This window comes from Schistocerca americana, chromosome 2, assembly GCF_021461395.2.
Source record: "Schistocerca americana isolate TAMUIC-IGC-003095 chromosome 2, iqSchAmer2.1, whole genome shotgun sequence".
Taxonomy (NCBI): Eukaryota; Metazoa; Arthropoda; class Insecta; order Orthoptera; family Acrididae; genus Schistocerca; species Schistocerca americana.
Genome location: NC_060120.1, coordinates 260,526,868 through 260,540,384, shown reverse-complemented (window position 1 = coordinate 260,540,384; position 13,517 = coordinate 260,526,868). Strand labels below are relative to the sequence as shown.

Here is a 13,517-nt window from a genome sequence, read left to right as displayed (position 1 = left end):
GTAATTCGGATGGTGAGGTGAACTATGAATGTAGGCAGTATAATTTGCAAGCAGTGATTTCCGCCGAAGCCGCATTGGAGGAATGCCAACTTTCACGGGGAGGCTGTTCACTGGGCTCATTGAGAGAGCTCCTATCAAAAGCCAATCTCAACAGCGGTGGTTAGGGTCTAGCAGCCACAGTGCAGAGGGCGCATGACAACTCTGTATACGAGGAACCTTGTCATAAACTGGGGAGCTGCTTGCGTCATAATACCTCAGCAGTTACACATAGTGTGTCATGTTCTGGCAGCGACACCTGTGACATACCTGCAGTAGGACACAATGCATTAGCCAAGATACGATGGTACATACTAGAAAACATCTTGCAATTGGCCATAACTGCCCTGCAGATGTGCGAAGTACATAATTTGCTGGCAGCAGCATACATCACACAAGTGTAAGTGGAAATCGCAACTCTAAAGGCAAGATTCCGACATACATACTGGAGAGAGTCATGCAGTGCTGCTGGTCGACAACCACACGTGCCACCACCAGCATATGTGGCCACACTTGTACGTGACCACGATGGTTCTGTAGACATAGAACTGTAAATTGCACCACAGAAAACAGTTCTGTCTGAAAGTAAAATTTTTAAAGTTTATTCACTGGCAAGTGCTGCGCCGAGCCAAGACAGGCCTGTGTGCAATGTCACAATTAGAATGTGAGCTAGGTAGCACACAACTGGGGCACAGATACACCACACTCGACCACAGGGTTCAGAGTGTGACTGCAGAAGAATGACCACATCGTAACGTCATTCCAACAGCAGTGCAAGGTACTGTACCAACACACAAGTCATATGCGAGAGCGGCTTTCAGCCGTTGACATGGGAGAAACCAGTGTGACAGTTTTCTGAGTTACAGCGAATCCACGTCAAGGCTGTTCCGTGAAGTGCTGCCTAATATTCGTCTTACGACTTCAACTGTGAGACCTCAGCCAGCCTGATACAATCCACTTCCATGTAATGCTGCTGCTGCCTGCTTTACTGCCACTGAGCGTGCTCGACCAGCAAACTTCCGGGGATCAATCAAGGGTGACCTTTAGCTGACAGCCATACATGCTGCCTGAGAGATGTGGACTAGTGCTGTGCTTCTGCGTGTACATGAGCCATGGCCAGAGTCTTCGCTGTCTCTTATTGGGAGATTGGGAGGCAAGGCGTTCTTCTGCATGGCTACCGCCATGCTGTGTGGGGCTGGTGGCCCCTGACCTGAGTGTGAACTCTGATGTCTTCAAGAGCGCCTCGGTAAAACAGTGTGCTCCGCCGCCAGCATTCCAGCTGGGCGGACAACGCCTGCAGACCTCTGGGTCGGCAACCTGCAAGATGCAACCCTTGTCAAAAGCGCAGTTTCCAACCTCTGACATTAAATGGTGACACCACTGAGCTGGACAAGTCAGCAATTCTTGACCACTTTCGCCACTCTGACGCCTTCGTTCAGTGAGACGGAGGAGCTATTTGCATTCTACGAATCCTGAAAAGAAATGTATTCACAGCCAATACTGTATCACTGATACCCTTGGGTGTTCCATTGGATAACACTCCTGCATACTGAGCTTGGCATCCTGCGCCCAGAGAGAGCACAGTTCCTTGGTCTCCACACTTATTACGTATTGGGTATCTACTTGCATTATAATTCCACATCAGCACCACACCAACACAACTGACACACCTGCAGTCAGACAGAATGTATTAGCCAAGCCACACACTTACATACTAGAGAACATCTTGCATTACAGTAGTTCACTACTGCTCAGTAGTTGTGTGAAGCGCGAAATGTACCAACACCGTCAAAAGTCACACACCTGCCAGTGAACACTACGACTCACTTGCTGTGACGTCTTCACACATACTACAATGAATGGTCTGCAGGAGTACCTTGCATTAAAACTGCTTCTTGTCTGTCAAGAACTGCTCAGAGTCTGTCAAGTGTCAGAACTGGTACATATGACACACTAGCAGGCAGACACCACAGGACGAAGCACTCCTATACAAACTGGAGGGTAGCTGGTAGTGAGCTGTTCACTACCACTGATCAGCTCAACAACGTGTCTCAGATCCCAGCACTGGAACATTTCATTCACCTGTAAGTACACGCTGCATCTCTAGACATTACATCCTTACACATACTGGGGAGAATGTTTGTCAACAGCCTGTGTCACAACTGGTGAGCAATGCTCAGCAAGAGTGTGAAGTGCACTGTCCAACATCAAGCATCTGCAAGTGGCCATTGCAACTGATTAGACATATTGCCTAATATTGAGTATATACATCACTGAAAGATAATGGTGAGCCTCTAAGACTTCATTGAAAGCAAGTAGCAACTGCTCCAGAATCTCATTTGGGCAGCACATCAGTAAATTTATCTTTGTCTCTTTTTCCAGAGGTAGGACACAAGAACTAAATTTATGTATGTGCACTGAGGGTGAGTTGGAGAAGGTGAGGCAGATGGAGGCGCGTGGGCAGAGACAGTGTTATCTCCCTTTATTGCATAAAGTGTCACGACATTAAGTCTACATGCTTTCTGTAGTAGCTTCATATCCCGAATTAATCCTTCACTTCTCAGCGGAGTGCGTAAAGCTTTCAAACTTCTTGGCAGAGTGAAACTAGAGTGCCTGACAGGAACTCCAAGTTGGAATCCTGTCTTCCCGGAAATTCCTGGATAATATAATTGGTAAGGTCACTGCCCACGAAAGGTAAGGTCCCAGGCGGCTACACAATCAGCCAGAAACTTTGAAGATAGTGCTAAATTTCTATTGGAGAATTCTCATCCCAAATCACCAAGCAGTTTGTCAGTTCAGGAATATTAAAGATTTTTATTCCAGTAATTTCTTATTTGTGACTAGTTTTCAGTCAATGATCACGAGGTTAACATAGCTTTATAAATATAATATGGAATGGTAGTCCATTAGAATCAGTTATGCAACTGGCATTGAAGAGCCCAATATTTGAGTCTCGTGGCTCTATGAACAGTTGAGTTTGTTAATATCAGATGTACAAACAAGTTATGACTGCCACTGTGTTGGTACAAATCAATAGCGAATTGGAAAGTACTCACACAGCAGCTCAATAATTTGGGAACTATCGAGCTATCAATGTCACAAGTTTCATTATTCATTTTGTAGAATAAAGACAACTCATATGGTATGGGCGTACGAAAAAGGTGTCAGAGGAGAGAAAGAAAGAAAACAGGGACACCATGGGCTAGATGGATATAAGGAGTTCATACATTAATTAGAAGAAGAAATATTGAAGAAAAGCTGTGGCCAGATTGGGACAAATGGAGAATGAAAACTAAATTTGACGAGTGATGTTGTCATCGGTCAGCGAGGCCCAGAGGTGAGATGGCGGTGCTGTTACCTTCCCCCTGGAGATGAGCCTGCAGTTGTCGAAGTCCCAGGTGGAGGTGTTGAGGTTCCAGTAGCCGCAGCGCCGCCTGCGGATGGCCACGTTGCTATTCTTCAGCACGATGTCCACCTCTCCAGAGGCGTTCAGCACCGCCTGTGCGACACGGGGAGCGTCCAGGTAAGCATGGTACATCTCTCACAAAATCCGACGAGTAGCAAAATAGGTGACATAACATATTGAAGCTGAAGTGTGGGAGGTTATTTCAAATAGATAGCCAGATATCCCGTATGAGTTAGAGCACCTTGACAACAGACTGTCTATATGACGTTAGGGACTACTTTATCTTACAATGCCGACTAAAAATTTCAGATTGCTTCGAAATGTCTCACAGAAATACACAGGATTTGGGCTGGAAATCATTAAAAGAAAGGCGTTATTCGTTGCGACAGAATCTTCTCACGAAATTCCAATCACCAACTTTCTCCTACAAATGCGAAAAAATTTTGTTGTCACCGACCTACATAGGAAGGAATGATAACCACGATAAAATAAGGGAAATCAGAGCTCGTACGAAAAGATATAGGTGTTCATTCCTTCCGTGTGCTATACGAGATTGGAATAATAGAGAATTGTGAAGAGGGTTCGATGAACCCTCTGCCAGGCACTTAAATGTGATTTGCAGAGTATCCATGTAGATGTAGAAATGTATTGCGGGATTATCATTTCAGCGAAACTGCACGAAGTAGGCAGCATGCAGCTGATTTCTCATTCAGAAATTATTTTTGAATGTTGGTTGTTCGTGAGAAGATCGTGTTATACCTCGTGTAAGAAGGAGAACCAGTGCATTTCAGAATTACACAGTGGCGGCTTCGTAGGGTATCGAGACATCGATTTATCGTTCTGCGGTGTTGCCACTGGCAGTGGTCAAAACCCCACCACGGTCATGTGGCTGTCGAGTCGATGGGTTCAGTAGGTTGACACTCAACGCCATGCTAGATTTCAACGGTCACGTGACTAGCGCCAGAGCTGGGACAGATGTATTGTTTGCTAGGCCGTGTACAGCCATGCAGCAGGAAATGGGCTTATTAGCAGTAAGACGAGTGTCCACACGGACGACATCTTCAGCAGATCTGAATGTCACCACGGTTACCATTGTTGCACTTCCACTTCACGCGCAGTAGAGAGAGGCGCGCCGACGGTGGTATGTTCAGTCGCAAGTCCCGCTTCCGCACACAGAACCATCAGGTGCGAACCGCTTATGGAGGTTAGATTATATCTGTCACACAGGCCATTTGGTACACAACACGATGACCTCTGGTTTGCAAAGCCTGTAATTTAAACAGCAGATCTCCGTGACATTAATAACAAGATAACGCAAGATCACAGGTTGCCTGTGTTACTCAAACCGACCTCCTTACACAGGGCGTGCCATTGTTCCTCTGACCAATAGATTCTCCAGATCTCTCATCAATTGAAAATATCTAGGCATGACGCCCCAACGCCACCACTCGCCAGTCACTACGAATGATGAACTCTGGCGCACAGTTGAAGAAGCGTGGGATGAGGTATCCGTATCTATCATTCAAGCCCAGCTCGACTCGACAACCACGAAGTTCCGCACTGTTGCTCCTGACAGAAGTGGCAGCTCGCTGTAATAAATTTCGCATCCTGTACGGATTCAAAACACATACAGTTTTCGTATATATTTACTCTGTACTGTATAAACACATGAAGTAAATTTTCTTAGTCGCTGTATGAATAAACCTCAGTGTAGTTTCCAGTATAGTTCTAAAATAACTGAAAGAATTTCAGCGAAGCTTAGTAAACGTAAAACTTACTGTCTGTTAAAAAAAGTATGAGACGAGCACACCCCTAGCACTCCTAGGGCTGGAAATTGGTGTAGAGAAGTGGAAGGGGTGACATGCAAGCAAATCTTTAAACGCCTGGAGAAACTGAAATCAAACCTGGTATATTTATGATTCACCATATGGAAAAATATACACTATGTGACCTAAAGTATCCGGACACCCCAAAAACATAGTTTTTCATATAACGTGCACTATGCTGCTACCTGCTGCCAGGTACTCCATATCAGCGACCTCAGTGGTCATTAGACATCGTGAGATAGCAGACTGGGGCGAGCCACGAGACTAGCGGACTTCGAACGTGGCCAGGTGATTGGATGTCACTTGTGTCATACGTCTGTACGCGAGATTTCCACACTCCCAAACATCCCTAGGTCCACCGTTTCCGATGTGATTGTGAAGTGGAAACGTGAAGGGACACGTACAGCACAAAAGCGTACAGGCCGACCTCGTCTGTTGACTGACAGAGACCGCCGACAGTCGAAGAGGGTCGTAATGTGTAATTAGCAGACATCTATCTCGACCACCACACAGGAATTCCAAACTGCATTAGGATGCACTGCAAATACTATGACAGTTAGGCGGAAGGTGAGAAAACTTGGATTTCATGGTCGAGAGGCTGCTCATAAGGCACACATCACGCCAGTACATGCCAAACGACGCCTCGCTTGGCGTAAGGAGCGTAAACGTTGGACGATTGAACAGTGGAAAAATGTTGTGTGGAGTGACGAATCACGGTACACAATGTGGCGATCCGATGGCAGGGTGTGGCTATGGCGAATGCCCGGTAAACGTCATCTGCCAGCATGTGTAGTGCCAACAGTAAAATTCGGAGGCGGTATGTTATGGTGTGGTCGTGTTTTTCATGGAGGGGGCTTGCACCCCTTGTTGTTTTGCGTGACACTACCACAGCACAGACCTACATTGATGTTTTAAGCACCATCTTGCTCCCCACTGTTGAAGAGCAATTCGGGGATGGTGACGGCATCTTTCAACACGATCGAGCACCTGTTCGTAACGCACGGCCTGTGGCGGAGTGATTACACGACAATAACATCCCCATAATGGACTGGTCTGCACAGAGTCCTGACATGAATCCTATTGAACACCTTTGGGATGCTTTGGAACACCGACTTCGTGGCAAGCCTCACCGACCGACATCAATACCTCTCCTCAGCGCAGCACTCCGTGAAGAATGGACTGCCATCCCCCAAGAAAGCTTCCAGCACGTGACTGAACATATGCCTGGGAAAGTGGAAGCTGTCATCAAGGCTAAGGATGGGTCCACACCATATTGAATTCCAGCATTACCGATGGAGGTCGCCACGAACTTGTAAGTTATTTTCAGCCAGGTGTCCGGATACTTTTGATTACATAGTGGGTACATCCGTAGCACGGTTATTAGTAGTGTGGGAGTATGAATAGCGTGACTTGTGAAAAAACGGAAAAAGAATTTATTAGAGACGGATTTACAGTTGTCAGTGATTCTGCGTGACTGATGACAGTTCGAATTGTATTTCTCTAGGGGTAATGGTAGTGGTAAGAAGGGGTGACACAGGGAGCATAATTTTTTAACTCTTGGAACAATTTCCACGAAACTAGGTAGACATATGACTTACTAACTGGGATGAAATACTGAGGGGGAAGGCACCCTTAACACCGCCACGTAGGGTTGTAGTAGAGTGAGAGAAGGAGATGATATATTTATTTACACCTTAAAATGCAAATCTGGTTTTAAAATTGTGCAGCAGCCACAAGTCGCATTTAATTTTTCCTTTATTCACACGTTTCACTCTTCAGACGCGAGCATTATAAGAAATTCAGAAGCCAAGGGACACACCTTAAATATTTCTGACTGTGCTCTAGATGTGTGGCCCTTGGCTAATTAAGGGGACATTGTATGTCCTATGCCGCTAGTGTTAAATTTTCGAATTTTGTGACCCATTATTTTGGAAACTTTTTAAAACACGAACCTACAATTTTCCATAATAATTTAATGCACCTTTCTAGATACACTGAACTATAATTATTACTGATATTGTATTGTGAGGCATGATACTAAAATGTAGACTTTCACGGCCGGAAATATCATGTGCATTATAATTATCCGCGCTGTTATGCCGTGGTCGGTTGATGAATTCTGTGTCGATTCCCAACGTTCGTCTCCGACTGCGGGAGACATCTTCAAGGGGGTCCGTAACTCGATGGAAGGTCCAACACACCCACTGGCTCGCTACTGACTGAGTCTCCCGCAGTCGGAGACGAAACGTTGGGAATCGACACAGAATCCATCAACCGACCACGGCATAACAGCCCGGATAATTATAATGCACATTGTGGGGCATGTTATCTTTTTTTTTCCAAACACTCAATTTTTTGACAGAATTTTGTAGATAAATGAACATAAAAACAAAACAACTCAGGATGTTTTAATTATTCTAGTTCCATATGTGTGGAATCTTACACTTGGCATGCTGTAAAAATTTCATGTCTCTACCATTATTACGTTTTTAGAGAACGGGGTATTTATTGTAAAAACGTAGTTCAGAGATATTAAGGTTTAAACCTTTTTTTGTTACAAATTCTTATACAGACTTTAATTTCTGCGTCTTTGATGCACTAGAACTGCCCTGGCATAGTATGTGTTTTTTCCTCAGTGTCACAACAGCCTAGTACTTGCCTCCTCCTTTTCTTTCTTGCTTCTTTTGTCATTTGCTGAGCAGCTAACTCTGCTTCACGTACACAAAGCTCATCCAGTTCCCGCAGTCCTTTAGCTGTGTTCTGTCCAAATCTTACCCCTAACTTCCCCAGACCCTTAAGTCTTTCATATTTCCCACCATTCAAAGTTATTACAGCATCAGACACTGCTAACTTTAAAGAGATACGGCCAACAAATACATTTCTAGACACACGGTACCACACAACATTATTGAAGGACTCATTCACATTCTGGGTCTACTCATTTAAATACTTCTTTAGTAATTTAGGATTTGCAAAATCTCCGTAAATAGGTTTGATTGTCTCCATTACTGCCAAAGGAAAACGGGTAAATTTATGCAGGGTGCCAAAAATTTCAGCTTGCCTACATTTACACCAAGTGTTTGGTGGAGGTGGACACAAAGTATGACATGTCTTTTCATCGGTTGATATTCGATGAAAGAAAGTGCTCCACACAGCTCTTTTCATCTTGCCTAAATTGTCACAGTATCTCTAATGGCCTTCCCATAATATTCCTGTAATTCATCAATTACTTTGTCCGTTAGTCCTTGTAGACTGTGTAGTTCCCAAGATATGGCTGCTCAATTGTGGCAGTATATGCGTAGCCGCGATATTTGACAGTCACACGTCAACATTCGAAATATTATTTGAAGGTCTCACAATTGTCTGATTTTAATGTATTATATACCAAAATGTTCAGGAAAGTCCAAAGTACATTAAGGAGCAGAAAACAGCAGATGTCAAATTTCAACGAATTTCACGTACAGTGTCCCCTTAAGTTCTAAAGATGCTCGAGTCTGTCGAGCGAAAAGTTTCAGTAAAGGAAAGTTAGAGACGATTTGTGGCTGCTCTACAATTTTAATTTCTAATGATAGCTGTTCCACCTGCAGATGATGCCTGAGCTCGTTACAGATGTTGTGTTATAATCAAGTATTACGTTAAGTTGAATTTAAAAAAATTGTAAAGTATTTTACTTTGTAATCTATATACTGGACATATGCTTCTAAAAACATAAACTAAATTTGCTGTTACATTTCTACGCTCACACGATTACAGTTCACACTTGATTGCCGGGAAGTTCACGTACCCGCTTTCAGATTATTACTTGACCGTTCTGCTCTTGAACAGCATGTGAGAAATGTTAACACATTAATCTTGGAATGCGATATCTGATTTCTCCTATTTTATGACGCTGGTAATTTCTTCCTATGTAGGTTGGAGTTAAAAAAATATTTTGGCTTTGTAGGTGAAATTTGGTGACTGTAATTTCGTTATTAGATCTCATCGCAAAGTAAAATACCTTAGTTTTAATGATTACCACCCCAGCTATATTATCATTTCCGGGATACACTGTCAGGACTTTTCATTCACATTTCTGACCATTGCATGAGTAACCAGGCTGGAGGTGATAATCAGGCAGTGCTCCACACGAGAGCCCAACCCTGCTGTCTCTGACATTATGCTATTTCCGAGTATCTTGTGTCACCAGTCAGACAATGCCTTAAAAAGCCGTTTTGGTCACCATGACGTAAGCGAGGTTGGAGATATTCGGGGCGCTCTGCAGCATCACTTCGGCAATCTGACATCACTTCCGTCATTTGCGATAACACGTAGCGGAAACAGCTTCCCACTCAGCTTTGTGACGCGTGCAAGGTGTTTCAGGACGACACCGACAAAATAATAAGAACCACAAGTCGTACACGATCTTTTATTTGTTAAGGATCGTTTACTTTTTCACCCTTCGTTTGTAGGTTATGCACGGAACTTCTGCGAATAAACAAAAACTGTTGTGTATCATTTGTTCATACAGTATTTCCCATGTTACTGAAAGAGCATATAACGTTTAAGAATAGGGTTTACTTCAGTTGGTGTTCACGTAAATTCCTTAGTAGCTAATGCGGATTCGACTGAGAACACTTTACCAATAGCCCATAAATTTTTTACTTATACGGTGGCTCCGTCAGAGCACTCTGCATTAGGATCGTGCCAGACGACGCACATGTCATACACTCCAAATAGGCTGCGTGTAACTTCACGTCCTGTTATAACCTTGACATTGACGACCGACTTCGATTCTCTTTAAAACTTGTGATACAATTAGTAGGATGCCGAAAAGATACACCAGAAAGAAAGAAAATTCTATAAAGCAATGGTTTTTCCAGCCGTGTCTTACAGGAGTGAGACATGGGCGGGAAAACGCCGTGATGAATCCCAGATCAGGCCTGCAGAAATCAGATTCTTGCATGCAGTTAACGCTGTTCCGAAAGAGACCACACCAGAAATCGACCAGCCATCCACAACGTAGCAACAGAAATTAGTGAGTATCAAAATAAATTGTTCCAATATGAGCTGAGAAGGATCAATAGGCTACAAAAATTATCTCTACGTTATACCCCTCAGGAATAAGTAGTGTCGAGCGCCCCAGAAAGAGGTAGGCTGTTATATCTCCATCTATGTCAATATTCCGCAAACGACTGTGAAGTGTGTGATAGAGCGTACTTCCCATTGTGTCTGTTATTAGGCTTTCTTCCCGTTCCATTCATATATGGAGAGCTGGATCCTTATGTGAACGATAAGTAGAGGTTTGCAGCATATTCCTAGAGTCATCGCTTAAAGGCGGTTCTACAAAGTTTGTAAACAGGCTTTCTCTGGATAGTACACGTCTATCTTCAAGTAACTGCCAGTTCAGTTTCTTCAGCATAATTGTGACTCTCTCGCACAGGCCAAACAAATATGCGACCATTTGTACTGCCCTTCTCAATGTACGTTCAGTATTCCCTGTTAGTCTCACTTGGTATCGGTCACACACAATATTCTAAGATGGGCCGGAACACTAATTTTTAAGCAACCTCCTTTGTAGACTGATTGCATTTCCCAAATATTCTATCAACGAACCGAAGTCTGTAACCAACTTCACCTGCGACTGAACATGTGAGAAGGTTCCATTTCACATCATTACAAAGTGATACGCTCAATTATTTATAGGGGTTTGTCGATTCCAGTTGCGGATCACTGATATTTTAGTCATAGGATACTACGTGTTTCCGTGTTGTGAAGTGCGCAATTTTACATTTATGAACTTTCAAAGCAAGTTGACAATCTTTGCACAACTTTGAAATTTTTTCAAGATCTGACTGAATATTTGTGCAGCTTTTTTTTCAGACAGTACTTCAATGTAGATAACGGCATCATCTGCATAAGCACTGTCTGTTAGGTCATGAACATACAACATGAATACCAAGGGTCCCAACACACTTCCCTGGGACACACCTAAAGTCATCTGTCGATGACTCTCCGTCCAAGATCACATGATGCCTCCTCCCTCTCTACCAAGGAACCCTCCCCAGTCCAGTCACAAACTGGCATGGTACCCCACAGGAAAGTACTTTTGATAACAAGCACAAGTGCAGCACTGAGACAAATGTCTTTCGGAAATCGAGGAATACTGAATCTACCTAACTTCCATGTAGAATGTCATGTCTACCTACATCTACATACATACTCCGCAATCTACCATACGGTGCGTGCCGGAGGATACCTCGTACCACAACTAGCATCTTCTCTCCCTGTTCCACTCCCAAACACAACGAGGGAAAAATGACTGCCTATATGCCTCTATACGAGCCCTAATCTCTCTTATCTTATCTTTGTGGTCTTTCCGCGAAATGTAAGTTGGCGGCAGTAAAATTGTACTTCAGTCAGCCTCAACTGCTGGTTCTCTCAATTTCCTCAGTAGCGATTCACGAAAAGAACGCCTCCTTTCCTCTAGAGACTCCCACCCGAGTTCCTGAAGCATTTTCGTAACACTCGCGTGATGATCAAACCTACCAGTAACAAATATAGCAGCCCACCTCTGAATTGCTTCTATGTCCTCCCTCAACCCGACCTGATAGGGATCCCAAACACTCGAGTAGTACTCAAGAATAGGTCGTATTAGTGTTTTATAAGCGGTCTCCTTTACAGATGAACCACATCTTCCCAAAATTCTACCAATGAACCGAAGACGACTATCCGCCTTCCCCACAACTGCCATTACATGCTTGTCCCACTTCATATCGCTCTGCAATGTTACACCCAAATATTTAATCGACGTGACTGTGTCAAGCGCTACACTACTAATGGAGTATTCAAACATTACAGGATTCTTTTTCCTATTCATCTGCATTAATTTACATTTATCTGTATTTAGAGTTAGCTGCCATTCTTTACACCAATCACAAATCCTGTCCAAGTCATCTTGTATCCTCCTACAGTCACTCAACGACGACACCTTCCCGTACACCACAGCATCATCAGCAAACAGCCGCACATTGCTATCCACCCTATCCAAAAGATCATTTATGTAGATAGAAAACAACAGCGGACCTACCACACTTCCCTGGGGCACTCCAGATGATACCCTCACCTCCGATGAACACTCACCATCGAGGAGAACGTACTGGGTTCTATTACTTAAGAAGTCTTCGAGCCACTCACATACTTGGGAACCAATCCCATATGCTCGTTCCTTAGTTAGGAGTCTGCAGTGGGGCACCGAGTCAAACGCTTTCCGGAAGTCAAGGAATATGGCATCCGTCTGATACCCTTCATCCATGGTTCGCAAGATATCATGTGAAAAAAGGGCGAGTTGCGTTTCGCAGGAGCGATGCTTTCTAACGCCGTGCTGATGCATGGACAGCAAATTCTCTGTCTCAAGGAAATTCATTATATTCGAACTGAGAATATGTTCGAGAATCCTTCAACAAACCGATGTTGAAGATTTTGGTCTGTAATTTTGAGGATCCGTCCTTCTACCCTTCTTATATACAGGCGTCACCTGCGCTTTTTTCCAGTCGCTCGGGACTTTACATTGGGCTTCACCTGATTGACGTTTCGGATCTATGCTACGTGGTATGGTTGATGTCGTTAAGTTAGAGATACCTCACTACATGCGAAATCAGAATATATTCTAAGATTCTACAACAAATGGATGTCAGGGATATTGGACAGTAGTTTCGTGGATCACGCCTGCTATCCTTCTCGTTAACCTGTGCTTTGTATTAACTACTGGTCATGAACTTTTGTTCGACAGATCAGCGGTATAGTATTGTTTAAAGAGGGGCGAACTCAGCCCCAAATTCAGTATAGAATATAATTTAGATTCGATCGGGTCCTGGAGTTTTATTCAATTTACGAATTTTGCAATATTGGAACAGGTCACATGGCCTAGCCCGTAATGAAGATTATGCTGATATTTAGGGACTTAACACTCTCGTAGGTGATTCAGTGTAAATTTTGAATGAGAAGAAAGTGGGGAAACGAAATTTCTGGTTTTTTTGAGTGATTTCGCCTTTAAAAGACGACAAACAATCTTTCTTCTTTTCGAAAATAATGTGTGTATACAGTTCCCGCTCTGGGCGGCAGGTTGCACCTGGAACACCCGTCTCTAACTTTGTGTCAGTGTGCTGGTTACATTCTGTAGAACGATAGAAATATCGTATTTCTGTAACTGTGCCATATTTGGCTGCCAGTGAGTGTCCTGAACAGCTGCTTTTGGGACCATGACTTAATTG

General features: G+C 43.7%; 1 protein-coding gene across 1 annotated transcript in view; it reads right to left on the bottom strand.

Annotated features, from left to right (window-relative positions):
• The window catches only part of LOC124593944 (adhesion G protein-coupled receptor E3-like), a 123,781-nt gene that overhangs the window by 38,506 nt on the left and 71,758 nt on the right, over positions 1-13,517 (bottom strand). The window contains exon 6 of the mRNA XM_047132293.1: positions 3,395-3,535. Within this exon, the coding sequence (XP_046988249.1) occupies positions 3,395-3,535 (141 nt within the window). The remainder of the gene's footprint in view (positions 1-3,394; positions 3,536-13,517) is intronic.